General features: G+C 47.7%; 2 protein-coding genes across 3 annotated transcripts; one reads left to right on the top strand and one right to left on the bottom strand.

The window, feature by feature from the left end:
• Positions 1-810: 810 nt before the first annotated feature.
• LOC123103484 (putative disease resistance RPP13-like protein 1) lies at positions 811-13,344 on the top strand. The gene is made up of 2 exons (XM_044525084.1): positions 811-1,184; positions 9,759-13,344. Exons 1-2 carry the CDS (start codon positions 897-899, stop codon positions 12,723-12,725), a joined length of 3,255 nt encoding a protein of 1,084 aa, XP_044381019.1. The 5' UTR covers positions 811-896; the 3' UTR covers positions 12,726-13,344.
• Positions 13,345-14,839: 1,495 nt separating this feature from the next.
• Positions 14,840-17,659, bottom strand: LOC123103485 (GDP-fucose transporter 1). Of its 2 annotated transcripts, none has more exons than XM_044525086.1 (2): positions 17,442-17,659; positions 14,840-16,184 (listed from the first exon to the last, which is right to left on the bottom strand). In XM_044525086.1, exon 2 carries the CDS (start codon positions 16,165-16,167, stop codon positions 15,154-15,156), a length of 1,014 nt encoding a protein of 337 aa, XP_044381021.1. In that variant the 5' UTR covers positions 16,168-16,184; positions 17,442-17,659; the 3' UTR covers positions 14,840-15,153. The 2 variants fall into 2 exon arrangements, with proteins under 2 accessions (XP_044381021.1, XP_044381020.1); XM_044525085.1 differs by having other exon boundaries at positions 17,446-17,650.
• Between the last annotated feature and the right edge of the window lie 3,025 nt (positions 17,660-20,684).

A 20,684-nucleotide genomic window follows, 5' to 3' on the forward strand; every position in this document is an offset into this window, starting at 1 on the left:
CGCTGCTATGATTCTATCTCACACTGGGTGATCACTTCTCGACACGTTTACTTTGATGAAATGGTTTTCCGTTTCAGCAGGTACCTTTGGATGTTGCGGCTTTGCCCGCTCCCGGTGACGGCCGCCCGCGTGCTCCTCTTGGGCCGCCTCCCGGTTTTGAGGGTGAACCTACGCCACGGGTCGAGTTTCTCCCCGTTTGGCTGCCTCAGGGATCGCACCCCCCCCCCGGCGCTATGTAGGCCAAAAGAGATGTCAAATTCACTTTCCGGCATTTTGGCACCGATGCCCTACATTGCTCAGCTAGAGCCAAAAAAAAATTATGGGCATCGAAGCAGCTACATGCTCTGATGCCAAACTCCGTAAAGCTAGCCAGAAGCCCCCTGATGGCTAGATCAATGGACTTGTCTATTCCTTATTTTACACTGAGCAGTGCCCTTCATGATGAAGCTGGTGCCATAATTTTTTCTTTGGAAACCAATGATGATGCTGCATCTTTTTGACTAGTATGGCACCGGTAACATAGTGGAAGGCCTAAGCAACCTGCGGAGCAAAAAAAAACACACGCAACAGCGATTTAGCGAGCAAGATAGACGGTAAACCTGAAAAAAAAATACAATATCACGGTAAGCTATATGGGACGGGGGTGCCATGTCGATTGGAGGGACAAAACACGTCGTTGGCTCTTCTGTTTAGATTTGAAAGAAAAAAAACAGCCTGTGGATCACTGAAATTTAACGAGTAAACTATTATGGCTCAGGGAGAGACGTGCATCAAGCCCTGTTGGCAAGTCAATGGACGCACCACGTTCCCGCAACAGCAGAACATAAGGAAGTTGCGCCCGGCGGACAAGCCGACGGCAGTTGCCAACAACAAACTGACAAACACGCCGTCCGGTGATGGCCGACGTGAGCCCCTCCCTGAGCCGCGCCGTGGCCACTCGGCCGCCGCGGAGGCGACGGCCGACGACTGGCACGCCCCAGCCACCGGCGGAGACGGCGACGGACAGGAAGAGCAAGGTCACCGGCGCAGAGGCGAGGGCGACAAGCCGCAAGGCGACCACGGCGTGGCTGGTGGCGTACCAGGAGGCCGCGTACGCCTGGGACGACGCGGTGGACGATCTGGAGGCTCACGTGGAGAAGGAGAAGGAGCAGCAGCCGTCGCCGGAGGGGGCTAGGAGATCATCGGTAAGTGCCTTTGGTCTGGATAGATTCCGTGCCAAGTACTATCTTACCCATGCACTCGTTGAGCATGAATGGCAGCTTCAAATTCATATTTTGGCTTTCCGAAATTCCTGTGTTTCTCCTCCATTAATCCCAAACAAGGCCCATAGGTGCTCATTTTTTTCAAGGGGCAGAGATTTGTAGATAGCTGATCACGCTTGCCGCGCGATTCATAGGTGCCCATTTCATGACGCAACGATCTCCCTAATCTTGTCTGATAAACTCATAGCCCTGTTGGTCAACCTTCTGGGTTGCGTGGAGACTAGTATTTCGCTGGCTCTGCACGTGCCAGATTCAGATTAATACACCCTCTCTTCTTAAGGAGGGCGACACAAATTCTGCATTCTACAAGATTCATGCCGCACACAGAAGCCAAAAGAAACGCATCCTCGGTCTCCGGGTGCGCGACAACACCATCACCGACGCGGCTTCCATGACGCAGGCGGTGTACGAGCACTTGTCCTCCATTCTTGGAACCGCATCAGCACGTACTCACTCCATCCGCCTTGACATCATCGATGATCGGCGTTTTGACCTGCTCGAGCTCGACGCTCCGTTCTTTGAGCATGAGATCTGGGAGGCTATCAAGAAAATGCCAACAGGCAAGGCACCCGGGCCAGACGGATTTGCTTCCGAGTTCCTTCAAGCATGTTGGCCAATCATCAAGGCCGACATCTATGAGGCCTTCGACAAGCTCTACATCATGAATGGGCGCGGATTTCACAAGCTCAACGAGGCTCCCTCCTACCTAAGAAGCCTGATGCTGCCGCGCTCACCAACTACCGGCCAATCATCTTGATCCACATCATCGCCAAATTGTTTGCCAAGGTCCTCTTGCTGCGTCTCGCTCTGAGGATGGGGGAAATCGTCTCCACCAACCAAAGCGCATTTATCGTCGGGTGATACGTGCACGACAATTTCCTTCTTGTCCAACAAACGGCTAGATTACTCCACAATACCAAGCCGCCGCGGGTTCTCCTCAAACTCGAATCACTAAGGCCTTCGACACGGTCTCCTGCCCTTCCTCCTCAAAACCCTAGTGCACCTTGGCTTCAGTCTGACGTTGTTGTGAATGGGTCTCCATCCTCACGTCTACGGCCTCCACCCGCGTCCTCGTCAACGGCAACCAGGGGCCACATGTGGATCACGCTTGTGGGCTGCGCCAGGACGATCCACTCTCACTCATGCTCTTCGCTATCGTCATCGACACTCTGAAATCCCTCCTCCAACATGCCGGCAGACACGGTCTCCTGGCCCTTCCTCCTCGAAAGCCTAGCGGCTCACCACTAGGCACGTGGCCTCAAGCATCTCTCTCTTCGCCGATTGTAAGACAATAAGTTTTGGGGAACCAGCACAACCCTCTAGGGGTGGCTTATCTCATTATATATAATGGTTGTGTTACAATATGTACCATATACGTACATAGGTACAGAAGTTATACATAGTCTAACACCCTCCCTCAATCTTAGCCACTTTCTAAAGAACTGAGAAGGGTAAGATTGCGCCTACAAGCCTCAAACTGTGGCAGCGGTAAAGGCTTAGTGAAGATGTCTGCAAGTTGATCCTTAGATGAGATAAACTTGATCTGGAGTTGCTTCTGTGATACACGTTCCCGTACAAAGTGATAGTCAACTTCAATGTGTTTCATTCGGGCATGAAATACTGGATTTGCAGAAAGGTATGTAGCACCGATGTTATCACACCAAAGAATAGGAGGTTGTGGTTGAGACAAACCCAACTCCTGAAGCAAAGACTGCACCCAAATAATCTCTGCAGTAGCATTAGCCACAGCCTTGTACTCAGCTTCAGTACTGCTACGTGACACAATAGCCTGTTTCCGAGCACTCCAGGGGATCAAATTAGAGCCAAAGAATACTGCATAACCCCCCGTGGATCGCCTGTCATCTGGGCTACCAGCCCAATCTGCATCAGAGAAGGCCGAAAGGACCCGAGAGGAAGTCGGCCGAATATGCATACCAAATGTCAGGGTGAACTGAACATAACGAAGAATGCGTTTAACAGCAGCCCAATGAGTATCTCTGGGAGCCTGAAGATACTGACAAACCCTGTTAACAGCATAAGAGATATCTGGTCTCGTGATCGTCAAGTACTGAAGTCCACCAACAATGCTCCTGTACTCTGTGGCATCCGCAGGAGACAAAAGCTCACCATCAACAGCTGTTATCTTGTCGGTAGACGACATGGGTGTGGTGGTCGGTTTGCACTTCAGCATGCCAGCTCTCTGTAACAACTCCAAGGAGTACTTCTTATGCGTAAGGACAAGACCAGTAGCACGAGAAGTGACCTCAACTCCAAGAAAGTAGTGAAGCTTCCCAAGATCTTTGACCGCAAAATCAGCACCAAGAGAGCAGACAAGAGCATCAGCAGCATACTGAGAAGAGCTGACAAGGATAATATCATCGACATATACCAAAAGATACATAGTGACTTCTGGCTTCTGTAGAAGAAATAACGAAGTGTCAGCAATAGACGGCACAAACCCATGAGCACGAAGGGCAGAGGCAAGGCGGGCATGCCAGGCACGAGGAGCTTGCTTCAAACCATATAGTGCTTTGGAAAGACGACAGATATAGTCAGGACAATCAGGATCAGAGAAACCAGGCGGTTGTTTCATATAAACCTCTTCCTCCAAAAATCCATGTAGAAAAGCATTCTGCACATCAAGTTGACGAAGTGACCAACCACGAGAAACAGCAATGGAGAGAAGAAGCCGAATAGTGGTAGGCTTGACGACAGGACTGAAGGTGTCCTCATAGTCAAGACCATGACGCTGCCGAAAACCGCGAGCAACAAGTCGCGCTTTGTAACGCTCAATAGATCCATCCGAATGCTTCTTCACTTTGAATACCCATTTTGAGTCAATAACATTTACCCGTGGTGGTGGAGGAACGGGAGTCCATGTCTTGTTACGAAGAAGAGCATGAAACTCCTGCTCCATAGCCTCTCGCCAATGTGGAATGCGCAGGGCAGCCTGATATGAGCGAGGCTCAGAAGATGGATCCGCAACAGCAGCAGCCAAACAAGCAGCCAACCAAGCAGCCAACCAAGCAACCGTAGCATCCTTACGTTCCTTAGGTTTGAAAATGCCACTGTGACTGCGTGTATGTGGTCGGGACACAGGAACCACCGAGGTCGACGGAGCAGCCTGCAACGGGCTGGAGGACGGCGACGTTGACGAGTCAGCCGGTGACGAGGAGCCAGTCACGGTAGCCTCGGACTCGGTTGGCGAAGAAGGCCGACCCACCGGCGAAACCGACAGAGCAGACGAAGCAGCTGGCGACTCCGGCATCACAGACCGGGCCGATGGCGAGCTCGGCATAGTGGGCCGTGGCGCGGCCGGTGTCGCGGGCCGATCCGCTGATGAAGGCGACGTGAGGACCCGAGCCGCGGGCGAAGACGGCATGACGGGCCGAGCCGCAGGCGAAGACGGCGTGACGGGCCGAGCCGCGGGCGACTCGGCGGCCGCTGGCGAAACGGACCGAGCAGTGGAGATGCTCGGCGCGACGGGCTCGTTGGGTGACCATGCATGGGCACGCGAATCGATGCCATGCAACATAGGGCGATCGACGTGCCCACCAGAAGACGACGATGATGATGGTGAATCCTCCAACAGCTCCAAACGAACTCCACGTCCGGTTCCTGCACCATGGTTAGGTAACAGCAAAGGAGAGTATGCAACATCATCAAATTGGTCAGAAGCAACAGAGGATGAATGCAGGGATAGTGGTTCGACAGTGGACACAGGAAGGTTGGCAAAGGGAAAAACATGCTCATCAAACACGACGTCCCGAGATATACAGACACGATTAGTGGGAACATGAAGACATTTGTAACCTTTATGAAGAGAGCTATAGCCAAGAAAAACACACTTATTAGAACGAAACTCAAGCTTGCGCTTGTTATATGGACGAAGATGCGGCCAGCAAGCACACCCAAATACCTTGAGAAAGGTATAATCAGGTTGTTCATTAAGGAGAACCTCAATGGGAGTCTTCATGTTTAAAACACGAGTAGGAGTACGGTTGATGAGAAAGCATGCAGTGGTGAAAGCATCACTCCAAAACCGAAACGGAACAGATGCATGGGCCAAAAGAGTAAGACCAGCCTCAACAATATGACGATGCTTACGTTCGACTGAACCATTCTGCTGATGTGTATGTGGACATGCTAAACGATGAGCTATCCCAAGCGACTGAAAGAAAGAGTTGAGGTTGCGATACTCGCCCCCCCAGTCTGACTGGACATGAACAATTTTGTGCTTGAGAAGACGTTCAACATGTTTTTGAAACTGAACAAAAATATCAAACACATCAGATTTGCGTTTAATAAGGTAAAGCCAGGTAAAGCGACTATAAGCATCAACGAAACTGATATAGTAATTATGACCACTGACAGAAGTCTGAGCAGGACCCCATACATCTGAAAACACAAGTTTTAAAGGATGTTTCACCTCACGACTGGACTCCGAAAAAGGAAGTTGATGACTCTTGCCCTGCTGACAAGCATCACACACTGCTACATCTTTATGACTAGACAAACTAGGAAGCTCATGACGACGCAAAATATGACGGACAATAGGTGTGGCCGGGTGACCAAGACGAGCATGCCACTGTGATGGAGAGACCTGAACTCCACTGAAAACACGAGCGACACCAGGATGCTCCAGACGGTAGAGGCCCTGGCACAACCGCCCACTAAGAAGAATGTCCCTCGTGCCCCGATCCTTAATAAAAAGATCAAAAGGGTGAAATTCACAAAGCACATTATTATCACGTGTGAGTTTAGGAACTGAAAGAAGATTACGGGTCACAGATGGAACTCGAAGAACATTGCGAAGCTGAAGACTCCTATTGGCATGTCTAGTGAGAAGAGATGCTTGACCAATATGAGAGATGTGCATACCTGCTCCATTGGCGGTGTGGATCTTGTCGGAGCCATGATAGGGTTCACGAGTGTGAAGCTTCCCCATCTCGCTGGTTAGATGCTTTGTCGCCCCAGAGTCCATGTACCATTGTGGATCGATGGAGTAGGACTGAGTGTGTCCCTGTTGCTTCTGCGGCGCGGGACGATCAGCCATGGCGACCTGACGGGCATTGTTGCGTGTATCTTTGTCGTCATTGCCAAGACCAAGGAAGCTTCGCTGGAAGCGCTTATGACACTTGGAGGCCCAGTGCCCATCGCGGCCACAAAGCTGACACACACGTGGACCGCCAGCCCCCGGTAAGGTCGCAGTAGGTGGGGGGGCCGAGGCGGGCGACGGTGGCAGCCCCAAGGGAGACCGGGGTGATGAAGAAGAGCGGCCATCCTTGGTGGCGGCGTTGGCCGAGAGGGAGCCAGTGCCCCTGGTGCGGCGAGTCTCGACCCGTTGCTCAGTGAGAAGGAGCCGAGAGAAAACCTCGTGTGCCAGCATGGGTGTCGAGTTGCCCCGCTCGTTGATGATCTCGACTAAGGCATCATACTCCTCATCAAGACCATTGACAATAAACGAGTTGAACTCGGAGTCGGTGAGGGGCTGTCCAATGGAGGCCAATGTGTCGGCGAGGCCCTTGACCTTGTTGTAGAACTCAGTGGCAGTGGAGTCAAGCTTCTGACACTCTCCAAGCTGACGACGGAGTGCAGAGACACGAGCCTGGGACTGCGCTGCAAAGGTGCGCTCAAGAATGGTCCAGGCCTCATGAGACGTCTTCGCGAAGACAACAAGGCCGGCAACTGCCGGCGAGAGCGACCCCTGGATGGAGGAGAGGTTCGCCTGGTCCTGCCCCGTCCAGACGCGATGGGCCGGATTGTAGACCGGACCGTGCACGCTGTCTACCAGCGCGGGTGGGCAGGGAAGCGATCCGTCGACGTAGCCTAGCAGGTAGTGACTCCCCAAGAGCGGGAGAACCTGCGCACGCCAGAAGATGTAGTTGTCGGCGGAGAGCTTGATGGTGATGAGATGACCGAAGTGAAACGGCGGCGGCGAAGACAATCCCATCGAGGAGGCTGCCTGGGGTGCAAACACCATGGAGGCAGCCGGAGGCACCGAAGCCGATGCGGGAGGAGGCGGGACCGCAGCCAGGGCGGGCGCCGCAAAGCTCGCGGCCGGTGCGGATGCCGCAAGGCCCGCGGCCGGGGCGGACGCTGCCAACCCCGCCAGCGGGGCAGTGTGATCCACTTGCGGCAGGAGCGGCGGGACGACGCCTGCGGAGTCCGCAGCGGACGGCGGCGCCGCGGTGTGGACCACGAGGTCACGCCCAAGCGAGGGCGCTGGCGGCGTGGAGAAGACGGAGCCGATGCTCCTTGTCCCGATCGGAGCCGGAACAGAGACGGCATCGAGCGGGAGGTTGAGCAGAGCCGCAAGAGAGGCCGGGAGGAAGCCCGCAGCAGTGGAACCGGTGGTGGCGGCGCTCGACATGGCGGCGGCGCGATCGGTGGCGTGGCGGCGGCGGTGAAGGCGGCGGCGGCTGCGGCGGCGGTGCGGGTATTAGGGTTTAGAAGCGGAAGCGATCGTAACCTAGCGTGATACCATGTAAGACAATAAGTTTTGGGGAACCAGCACAACTCTCTAGGGGTGGCTTATCTCATTATATATAATGGTTGTGTTACAATATGTACCATATACGTACATAGGTACAGAAGCTATACATAATCTAACACCGATGACGTAGTCATTTTCTGCCATCCCGAGCCGCTCGAGCTAGCTACCATCCGTGAGCTCCTACGAATGTTTAGACACGCCTCTGACCTGCACACAAATTTCGCCAAGTGGTCGGCATCACCAATCTAGTGCACGGCCGACGTTGCCAACGTGATCGCCACCTCTTGCATCGTGAAAGACTTGCCCATCCCCTACCTCGGATTGCCGCTCACCATCCGCAAGTGCCACGCCTCCATGATGTTCCCTTTAGTCGACAGGCTTATCAAGAAGCTTACCACCTGGAAAAGTGTCCCTTCTATCATGCGTCGGGCCCCTTGCTCTGGTGCGCCTCGTGCTCACTGCCATGCCGGTCCACATCCTCCTCGCCATGGCCTTAAACCCCACGATCCTAAAAAAATCACCACGGTGGTTAGAGACTTCCTTTGGCATGGCCGCAACGCCTGGTCTGTGATGATCTCCAGGTTTCACTGTGGATCAGAGACATCCACGAAGCCATGAGCTCTGCTACTGCAATCAAGTACGTCGACCTCTAGCGACGGATCCAACGAGTTCAACTCTATGCCGAGCCAGACAAAATCACTTGGAAGTGGACCAACAATGGATATACAAGGCCAACTCTGCCTACAAGGCCATGTTCCTCGGATCGACCACCACCCCCTTTTGGTGCCTCATCTGGTGTTCCCAGGCCTCGACTGACGCTAAGTTCTTCCTTTGGCTCGCCTCCATGGACCCGTGCTGGACCACGGAGCGCCGCGCTCGCCACGGCCTACCCCATGCCCCCCTCTGCAAATTTTGCAGTCAAGAGCCAGAGTCCCTTGACCACCTGCTCGTCCAATGCGCCTTTTCCATGTTCGTCCAATGCGCCTTTTCCAGAATAACCTGGCATGAGATCCTCTCCTGGTGTCGCCTACCAGTCCCTACACCGAGCCCGACGAATGGCTTCTTCAACTGGTGGTCCATGATCAGCAGCACCGCCCCAGCCCACCTCCGTAAAGGGACCAACTGCATCATTGCCTAGTTCCTCTGGAAGCACCGGAACGCCTGTGTGTTTGACAACCTCCGGCCATCGAACAATGATCTTGCTCGCACAATCAAAGACGAGGCTTGCTTGTGGGCACGTGCTGGAGAAACTAGGCTAGCATCAATTATTCCAGTAACCTGAGAACACTTGCATTGAGGCCGAGCTACTCAACAATGTGTATTCACCAAAAATAAACATAACAAAACATCCTAAATTAGTTTGTACTAAATCAGTGACAATAATATGAATCAGAGGGAGTAGTACATGTGAACCGGTCCAATTTATAGTTGGATCCTCAACATCAGATATGTACATCAAACACACTTTTCATCTTTTGCCCGCATACTTCAGCATGACTGCAGAAAAATAACGCAGCATGACTGCTACATGGTGGAAACCATGCCTGTACAATGCAGTCCAAAGAGTTACATGATTGTTTCAAGTATATATAAATTCACAAAACGATAATAGTACACTCGTGACAGAAAGAATAAACAGTCAAATCAAAAATTGCAACTGTGCAATACTGAAAAAAAAATGTAATACAACTGCCCAAGAGTTATTATTGGAGAAATTATGCATACCATTCAAAATGCTGATGAAGTCAAATCTTGCTGGAACAATATGTTTTTCCAATTTGAAATATTTAGTTTAGCTTCACTTGAGATGTGTTGTCTCCAAAGTGATTTACAGCTGAATGGTATGTTAAAGTATGTTGACAAGCCTTGTCTTGTAGTTTTCGGCATTTTCTCTGGATTTTCTAAGCCTTTTCATATGACAGAGAAGAAATTGAACCTGAACAGATCCTTGTTATTTCATTTATTTCTGATCACTAACAAGAAAAATTCAACCTGAACAGATTCTCCGTTGGCTCTTACCATCATCAGCTGTCCATAGGACAGAGAAGAAATTGAACACCAATATTGAAAAGCTGGGCAAGAAAGTGCTTGCGATTGTACAGCGGGGACGGGAACAAGTTCTTATACAAATGGACTGGCAGCGACATGATTGGATAAGTAAATTTTCCGGGAGTCCGTCCACTAACTCTGGTAGCCTGGGAAACCTAGAGCAGGAAAAGATGGAGTTGATTGATATTTTGACTGACAGCCAAAGCTCCAGCACTGTTGTTGCCATAGTTGGGTGCTGTGGAATTGGCAAGACTACATTGGCACGAAAGGTATATGATGATTGCTACACGAGAAATGTTTTCAATACAACTATATGGGTAGATGGTTCCATAGAGTCAACTGGTCCGGGATTACTGTCCGCGGTTGTACGTGCCGCTGGTGGGAAACCTGGAGCAGAAGAACAAAGTAGGGAGAAAATTATGGACATGTTGGCTGTAATGCTTGAAGGGAAGAGATTCTTACTGGTTCTTGATGATATATCCAGTCACCATAACCATGATAGTTTCCTTGAAGACCGCTCGTTTGTAAAGCATGGAAGCCGAATCCTGATCACAACGCGAGACCAGAGTGTTGCAGCAGGAATGAATCGTAGCTACATTCATAATATGCAGGAATGGCCATTCCAAGACTTCTGGACTCTGCTCTGTGCTAGTGCTGGCCTGGACAAGGAACATGATCAGGAGAACTTGAGGGAAATTGTGATAACAATTATCCAGAGGTGTAACAAGGTCCCACTGGCTATCAAGATTATCGGCGGTGTCCTAGCAACCAAGGACCCAACACAGGCGGAGTGGCAGCAGGTTAATGAAAGTGAACTGTGGTCCTTGGATCTGGAGGACATTCCTGGTGGGATGAAGAAACTGAGTGGGCCTGTCTACATGGCATACAGTAATTTGCCATACCGTTTGAAGCTATGTTTCCTTTACTGCCTGCAGCTCCCAGAAGGCTTTGTGATTAGCCAGCATGTTGTTACTCAGATGTGGATAGCAGAGGGCTTTATCATCGATGAAGAAAATGACTGTGATCCTCAAGATATCGCAGACCGCTTTTACAGGGAGCTGGTACTCACAAACCTTCTGGAGCCTGAGATTGGCTCTGCTGACATGACAAGATGCACAGTACATGGATGTGTCAGGTCAGTTTTGCAACTCTTAATTAAGCACCGGTGGTTTGGGAAGAACAAGTGGGCATCTAGTATTGAAGAAGCAGGAAATATGACAAGGTTCAGGACAGTTATCTGCAAGAATCCCTTGGCTGACCGTGGCCTGGACAAAGTGTTTATGGGGCGGAGATATTTGAGGGTGTTGGACCTTACTGGCACCGGTATTAGGCACATTCCAGGGTCAATAGCACTTCTCCATCACCTTAGGCTCTTAAATCTTTCTCTGACTCAAATCATGGAGCTTCCAGAGTCCATTGAGAGCCTCAGAAATCTGCAATTCTTGCTCCTCCGGTGTTGCAATGGGCTTCATTCTCTGCCAGAGGGGATCGGTAAGCTGCACGACTTGCAGTGCCTCGATCTCGAAGGATCAGTGCCACAGCTTTTCTTGCCAAGCTTGGTAGGCTTGAAGCAGCTAACTACTCTGCGTGGTTTCATAGTGAACCACAAGGAAGTAACTGAGAAAGATGTCAGTGGGTGGCCGTTGGAAGACCTGGAACATATGAACTCTTTGAGAAGCCTCCAGATACTGAAGATAGACAGAGTTGTGCAGTTTACCAGGGCACAAGAAGCTGCACTGGAGATGAAGTCTCACCTCACACAGCTTGATCTATGTGGTAGCACCAGTGATATGCATCTGCACGTACCAGCGGCAGAAGCTAGAAGGCTCCATGGAGTTCTCAACAGTCTCTGCCCTCCCGGATGCCTGGAGTCTCTCAAAATAGCAAGTTACCACGGGCGATTATTTCCAGATTGGTTACTGCAGCTCCCCAGTCTCCAACGGCTGGTTCTTGCAGATTGCAAATTCTGTGAGAGCCTCCCTTGTCTCGGACAGCTACCTCAACTCAAGTTTCTCACCATAACCAGCTGTTCCAAGTTGCGCACCATTCAGCGAGGTTGGTACACAAAACCAGCATTTCTGAAGCTAGAGCATCTCCATGTAGATGACATGGACAAGTTGGAGTCATGGACGGGATTCCAAACTGGTGACTTTCCTTCCCTAATCAAGTTTCATCTAGATAGCTGCCCCAACATAGAGTCACTCCCAGCTTGCCTTGAGTACTCCAAACAACTGACAAGCATGAAGGTTGTTGCTGCTGGTAGCCTCATAGTAATTGGCAACCTACCCATGCTCAAAGAGTTAATTGTGCAAGACAGCAAAACTCTTACTTCTGTCTCCAATCTTCCATCACTTGAAGTCCTGATGGTCATTGGCTGCTCCAGGCTGCAAGATGTGAAGGGACTCAGATGTGTAAAGCACCTCCGCATAGTAGACAGAGAGCTCACAAGGCTTCCAGATTGGTTGACAGGGCACGCTTCAGTGCTACAGACATTGACTGTATTTGGCACGGAGGAACTGCTTGGCATGTTAGTTCCCAGTGGCAAAGATTGGCCGGCCATTCGTGACATCGAAAAAGTTTATGGTAACCTGACTGATGGATCTCCATTCTTCACATACACAAAGAAGATGGGCGATTTCCAAGCATTTGGAGAGCAACGAGATCTTGTTGTCAGGTCAGTAGTTGACCATCAATTGGAGGGCTGGTCTTCACATTTCATAGCTAGGAGTTTTATCTCTCGAATCAGCATGCACAATACCATCAAATGGTATTTGATTCCTCTGCTTGCCACTGCCCTGGTGCTTTTGCTGTCCATGGTTGAGGAGATTAAAGTCATAGGAGTCTTCCTCGTCTTCTTCGCTATCATAGCATGCTTTTGGTGTCTTTACTTCTTCAGTATCTGTAAAGCTTCGAACTAAGATTGGAAGAAACAAAACCATGTGGAAAGGAAAGGATCGAATATTTCAGTGGTACATATACTCATTGTAAATTTGCCTGTGTTGTCTGCTAAAGGGTGCTGCTTGTGGGGTAATGGCTTACCATGTACTCACTCCGTTCCAAAATAAGTGTAGGGGAATACAAGGCATTAACCCATTGGGGGGGGGAGGCAGTAGCCGATGTATACATCAAGCGCTGACGTTTTCTGGGATATTACCCTGTGTACTGTGTAGAAAATAAAAGAATATACATGCTTTCTCTATCCAGTCATGCTGCTGCTGCATTCGACGAAAAAAAGACAGGGGAGGAAGCTGAATCACTATTGGAAACAATATGCTGTTCCTCATAATCTACTCAAGATTTATTTTTCCACTCACAAGCTCTCTGCATATTGGCAACATTGTCTGATTGTCACATGCCAAGGATGAGAGGAGAAAGAAATGCAAGTATAAAAGAGAAAGTTAATGCTTCAAGTCAGTCAAGCCTACTAGGGGGAAGAGAGAGACACCTAGCTACAGTCCACCATGCACCATGGACAAAGTAACCCCTCCCTCTCATGGACCAAGTGTACAGAACAGATTAGACTAAATGCCTTCAGTTATGGGTGATTTGTTCATGGCCTTGAGCCTGTTTAAGAACACCCTATGGGTACATGTACTTTAATACTCCCTCCGTTCCAAAATAATTGAAGTTCTACGATTTTTCTTAGTCAAACTTTTTTTAAGTTTGACCAAGTCTATTGAAAAATCCGCAAAGACCTACAATATTAAATACTAGTATGCATACACGTGCAATGCACGTCTTAAAGTTAGTGAGTGATTTTGGCACAAAGCTTAGGCTAGTAAATAGATTAGGGTTTAATCTTTGCAAGGGGCGACGCTTCATCTTCATGTTTTGATCTTTCGAGCTTCGATCGTCCAAAAGTTCGTTTGTCGATAAATTAGATGGATCTTCGACGTATAATTCTACTGGCTCCTTGGGGTGGCAATGTTATGGTTTCTCATTATGCATACGCAACGACAAAATTTGGTGTCTACTTCTTTGGATCAGTTAAGGGTCCTTAGGGCACGTGCATGAAGACTTTTCGTTTGTCATCGATAAGGTTAAGTTAGGTCTTGTATGAAAATAATGGCAATAGCGTTAGCGGCTCATTCTGACAACGATAATGGTCGTTCGGTTGTCCAAATATCTCATTTTAAATTTTGTTCTGTTTGTTGTATATCGGATGAACCTTTATGATAATAGATCCGTGTTATTTAAAAGTAATTCTTATTACTTGGCGACAAAGAGCGAAGCTAAACATAGATACAGAAAATTTTATCCATGTACAAACCCATTTTATTTATAAAATATTAATTTCCTGTCTCCCTGTTTTCTTGGCAGGCTATCTCGAGGGGCTCGTCCGTACCAGGTCACGAGCACACGATGCATGGGGCCCTTTTTTCAGGAGGGAGAGCGGGATGCTTCTGGAGTAAGCTGATGCTACTGTGCACTGCGAATCCTGATCATCTCAGCCGCTAGATTTAGAAAATCAACGGTTCCGATCAAGGCTTTGAGTTCAATTCAAAACTGGTATACTATATAGGAGTATAGATATATAATATGAAAATTCATTTCATAATGAATCTAATGAAGTAAATTTTATTTTGTAGATGCTGATAAGTTTTATATAGACTTGGTAAAACTTAATGAAGTTTGACTTAGGATAGGACAATCCTAAAACTTCAATTATTTTGAAACGGAGGAAGTACATCTCTTCCATTTGAATGAACTCTCTAACCCTCAAGGGTGACCTAGTGCTACTTTTCTGTCGAGGAATGCCATAAACTCTGTGAAGGGATCCATGCTACCGAGGTTACAACATAAGCACGACTATCCGAAAGACCAATTGATTCCGTCACCGGGGACATGGTCGTAAGCTTGGACTCTTCGCCTTACCTGGATTACGCCTCCCATCAAGAGTTCAGGCAAAACCATGTTAAGAAACATCGTTGCCCGACTTCCGCAAGTATACCACAGCTTGTTCCGAGGATAATGTATATGCCTCTTTAATATTTGCATCTCCCAATGCTTGCTTGCTCCAAAGCATCTGGACTTTGTTACCACAACAGGCACCAATGGCCAATATATATAATTATCAAGAATAATATGAGATATCCATATAGGTATTGTATTACAAGTTTACAACGGGCATCACTCCTACCATAAAAACAGTAATTTAATCTAGTTTTTTTCCAGTAGAAATGAGTAACACAGACAGAAAGGGCCTTCTAGTTATAAAGGAAATATTGTGTACTAACACTGGCACTGCCTATTGTATGGTTCTGTTGCAAAGGGCCTATTAAGCAAAATTAAAGGACAAACCTATCGACCTAAAGCTAAGAATGGCACTCTTCATGCACTGGGCACTCAAGATGAAATAAGCTTCTGTTTCTCCTCATCATACTCAGCACTGTCACTTTCATCCTTAAGTTCCTCCGATGCCGTTTCATGCTGAGCTGATGCAATATTTCCTTTTGCAGTAACTGATTGCTGATAGAGTACTCCACCAGCAAGAGTGAACAGCAGGCTAACCAAACCAAATGCACTGGCGTGCTTGTCCCAGATCGTCACATTGATTGCCACCGTGAGGAACTTGTTCACAACCCCAGTCACCGTGAATGCCGTGGCTGAGATTGCTTTCCTAGCCGCAAAGCCAAAGAAGCTGATGAGTAACCCAAACAAGCATGACAATGCCACCGCGACAAAGGCATCGAGCTGGAACCAACCCTCAACCCGTGATTCGACTGCTGAGAAGACCGACTTGTGCTCCCCTGTCAAAAACCAAAAGATGGGGGATATCATCAAGGAAAGAAGGTTGTTATACAGCACAAAACCCCATGTGTTTAGACCCAGATTCGTCACAATATGCTTGATGTACACCATCTCAGCTGTTATTGTCACCAGATAGGCAAGCGCCCAAGAGTATGCTGTGAGGCTGAATGCAGAATCTGTTATCACATAGCCAACCGCTCCTCCCAATATGATAACAAGGGATGAAAATGTGAGCTTGGAAGGGCATGGTTGCTTCCGGAAGGTTGTGTCAGCAATAGCAACCAAAAGCGGAGTCAAGGATCTGAAAACTATGAACGTGTCCACATTGGCATGAACAAGGAGGTTTGTGTTTGTAAATATGGCGAGGTAGAAGACAATAGCAGCAGGTGCAAATTTCTTGGCAGTCTCCAGGTTGAAGGGGTCATGGCAGAGAAAGCCTAGCTTTCCAAGGGCCCAAACACCAGCAGCAGATGTCAAGTACTGTAGCGTTGTCAGGAGGCCGGGGTAATTGAACTTTGTGACGGCATACTTGTTAATGATCGCCAGCAAGCTCGAGCACAAGGCATAGCCTATCACAAGGCTGCTGGTTGCATAGTGTTGCTTCGCCATGAGACCAGATTATTCGCCTGAAATTGGTTCAGTAATGACACACATGAGATACCAAACCATACATTATTATTCTAATGGAACTGCAAGATATCCCAAGTATTCTTCGACTTATTTTGCCTCTAAGAGAACTAGTTAGATATTTTGACATGACTCGTAGTATATTTTTATCGGATGTCCCCAAAGGGACTCTTAATGACGCATAATTACACACAAGTATGCACCTGTTAAATTAGTACTACCTGGCCACCAAATATAACTAAGATGGCCACATCAACAACATGACGCATTAGAAAAATCAACAGGCAGCAAGAGTTTAAGGCGCCTAGCATGATCTTAGACAATTTTCTCCCCTAATGTCTTGGCAGTTCTTGCTTATGATCACATTTGTCAGCAGATTAAAGCAATGCAGTGTGTTTCACTTGCGCGTGAATCATGAGAGTATAGCTAGAGAATACCAGGGCACTAAAGCTAAAATGGTGCTCTGCTCACCAAAGTCTGATCCGGACCAACAGAATATCTCAGTTGAGGACAAGTGATTCAACACGTGTGTAGTATGAGTTCATATAAGCGTCTTTGCACAGCCATGCCCCCCATATGCCTATGTATCCCAATTAGTGGGCTAGGCATTAATTACTGCAGAATCGGTTTGACACTAATTACTGCAAAAGCCGTGCTACTGGTACTGACTACTGCTAGTATACTGCAGAATGGGTACTACTACTAGTACTAGAAGTGCAAGAAGCTCCTAAGATGAGGCACCCTAAGTTTCCGACGAACAGAGCAAAAGGGCAAACACCACAAAACAGCGCGTTCGTTTAGGGGGGATCTGCCACACGATCTCCGGTTGGCTGCACACAAACAAATAACAAAAGGAATGGAGACAAGAAACCATCAGCTTCCGTCCTCCGCGTCGCGCCCTGACCAAGGTTCTGGGGGGCAACCGCGCTAAGATCACACAGGCAATGAGTCATGGTAGTAACAGTAACCCCCAAGATTTTTCTTTTTCTCTTGGCTTTTCTTTCTTTCTGCGAGGTCTTGGCTTCTCAGCTGAGCCAAGAATCTATTCGCCACATCAAGGGCGAGCGATTCCGGCCCCCGATCTTATTATCTCACGGCCAGGTCCCCCGCCCCGTTCCCCGGGATTTCTCGGATGCGGATTAGCAACGACAGGAAGAGAAGGGGTGTTGACGGAGAACAGTTTCCAGATCAGAAATCCAACCCAAGAAGGAAGCGAGCCACACAGCGGAGCAGAGAGGGGAAGAAGATGGGCGTACGTACGGGGGGAGGTCAGGACGCGCGGCAGCGTCCACCCTTGCCTCCGGCTCCGGGCTTGTGCAAAGCCCGCAATGCTACGCGCGTGTGTGGCTGTGTGCTGTGTCGGTGTGTGTGGCGGAGAGGGATTTATACGTCAGGGGAAGAAGAAGAGGAAAAAGAAGGAGGAGATTTTTTGGAACGAAAACAAAGCATTTAACGCAGCACAGAGGTCCATCCCCGTCGTCGAGACTCGAGACAAAACGATTACATCAAGTCAAGGAAAAAACTGCACGAAATTGATGGCGCGGGCACGGGAGTAGGGCTACTTCCTCAACTTTCCATTTCCTTGTACTCTCCCATTACTCCAAGCAAAGTACTACCTCTCTATGGCTCTCTATGGGTTTATTAGGCCTTCCACTATGTGATCAGTGCCCGGTACATTAAAATATTACAGATTAGGCATCGATGCTCTGAGAAATTTCTATGGCACAGGTCACACTATGTGCCTTCGCAGCCCATAGAAAAGTGGGACCACATGTATACATAAAAAATGAAGCAAGACAGCTTTCCCTCAATCCTTCGTACGAGTTCTCTAGTCCTCCTCTGTCTCATCCCGTCGATCCTTCACAGTTTAACATATTTTATTGCAATGCTAGAAGTGGGCATCGATGCACCAACTTGCTCCGGTTCCCTGGAAAAATATTATGACACCGGCTGGGCAATGGAGGGCATCGGTGCCAAATGAACCAAAAGTGTATTTGGCACCACTTTTGGCCTACATAGTGGAGGGCCTTAGTTCCCTTTATATTGTACTAGATGACTCGTTGCGCCAATAGCGCATGCGCAAAGGGCAAGAGGGAGCCAACAATTGTGAGAATATTTAGACACCCAAGTCAAAAACCAAATGTGGCCAACAATCCTGCATCCTCTGCTTGGAAGACGCCTTTTCTCACCGGATCTAACATAAAGAGCAAATCTCAGAGAAAATATAAAGCATGAAAGGCTTTAAGTTATACTATTGAGACCATACCACCATATCTTCATTTAGTTAATTTGAAATCTAAAGGTCTAAGAGGAGGGTACATGTGAGAAGCTATGAATCCATAACAAAAAACTAAACTAACTTCCAAACAAACATTTCAAGTTTGGAAGCCATAAAGAAGCAGCCCAGATCTCTCGTTGTAGTGCAGGTACATGTCATTAATCCTGCATCCACGTCCCATAATTTTTCAGCACCTAAATCCACGAAATCCAACCGGAGGAAATCATGGCAGAAACATGCGCCGTGGCTTACGTGATTATATTAGTGAAAAAACAGAGGCAAATACAAAACAGAGGCAAACATTGCTCATTGCTCGGCTACCAAATTATTTGGCCCCGTGAAAAAATATATGACGAAGGGAGCAACTGGGTATGATAAAGCTATGAAGTATGGAGTATAAACCAAGTACAAAATATTGTTTTGCTACTTTACCATTTTAACTCTGCAAGTGTTCATACTATGTACTGATAACCTAGAATAAACTAAACCACAATTAGAGTTATGATTCAATACCACACTCACCGGGGTGAAACTTTCATACTCAAATCTGTAAACTTCTTAAGTATCTATCTTTTATTATCTATTGATTATTGCACAATCGAATAATATAAATACAAGACCCATTCTTCCTGAAGAACTGAACTGTCATTGACAATGGAGAGTGTTACAAAACTACAGATAACTAATAAACAGTCTGGTAACGTAAAAACTGCCAGTATCTTGTCTCCAGATACCAAGAAAGGAGCATAGTTCAACTTAAATACGTCCACAGATTATACAACTGGCCAATGGAACAAATAGTGAACTTGTTATATGTAAACACCTTCAGCATAGATCATGCGACGCCCCATTCACCAGTGTGACTCCAAAGTGAAAAGTAGTGTAATCTTAAACACAAGTAACTTAATTGGTCCCATTTATTCTCCCTTCTTTTTGTGCTGGTCCTTGCTGATATTTCAGTGCCTTCCTTGATCGATCAGTGAGCAGAGAGAGCATTTAGATTAGTCAAAGAGTGAGCTCAGAACAGTAGCAAGAGAGCTCTCCTCACGCAATTCTCTCCCTATTTATAGTTGCACTACACATCAGGGGAGAGGAACAACACATGTAGATCATCAACTTAGTCTACACTCGTCAGTTCTGCAATCTGAGAAATAAATGAACACAAGGGAAAAAAACAACCGATTCTGACAAGAGAATTCACAATCCAAAAAACTTTGGCATTCCCTTATAAGATAATATATATACCAAAACACCTGATAAATCACTTCTATAGGCGCATTAGGAAAAATGGCAATAAGGAGCATAAAGATAGATCACTGAGAATTGAAATGTTTCCTTCAAATAAACATATAGCCAAGGGAAAAACATCATGTTTTGATTGGATTCTTTTTAGCGGTGTTGATACTGATGGTGTATCCCAGGTGAAAACAATGAGTGAATGTTCAGTTTGGTCGGCCAGGTCCTATGAAGCCGTTACACATCAGTCAGAGTTCCATGGAGACGGTCTCCTTTCCTACCTAACATATGCATATATACCTCCATGGAGATGGACGAAGACGACGCGACCCACATCACGACAGTGCGGCTCTAGTTTCCTTGGTCCGCTCCTTTGCTTCTCTTCAGGTCTCTACCTGGGTGTTGCCATGCTACTCCTGCATTCCAATATAACATCCAACTAATAAAAACTCACTGATCTCTGTACAACAGAGCAGTAACAGGGGAAAGAAGAAAAACTGGAACTTCACTTACCCACTGAAAGTGTGTAAAGCCCAGCTCTGAATTTTCAGTTGCACCGCTCAATCGCTCATCATCATCCATCTCAAAGAATAAGAGCATGCCCTTAAGCAATAAATCATCTGATCCATTTTGATATGGAGGTAAGGAGATTGACATGGCACCTCCAAATCATCTAAATCGTAAACTTTCGGTCTCTGCTTTCACTCTGTCTGAGTACCTGCATTGTGTGAACAGATCATTCAATCAGTACACAAAAAGGAATAGTGTTCTAAAAAAGAAGTACACAACAAGCGAATCCACCAGATGGTCGGTTTTTTCACTCATTCTCAAGAAATCTTGTACATACTAGAAAAAGTGCCCAACAAAGAGCGTATACAAAAAATTTACAGCTCCTTGAAAGAATGCCCTTCTCCAGAGTAACCAAGCAAGCTCATGGATTTCTTGTGATTTAATATAAACAAGCCTGTGATGTGAAAGTAAAACC

The sequence above is a fragment of the Triticum aestivum genome, chromosome 5A (genome assembly GCF_018294505.1).
Source record: "Triticum aestivum cultivar Chinese Spring chromosome 5A, IWGSC CS RefSeq v2.1, whole genome shotgun sequence".
Classification (NCBI taxonomy): Eukaryota; Viridiplantae; Streptophyta; class Magnoliopsida; order Poales; family Poaceae; genus Triticum; species Triticum aestivum.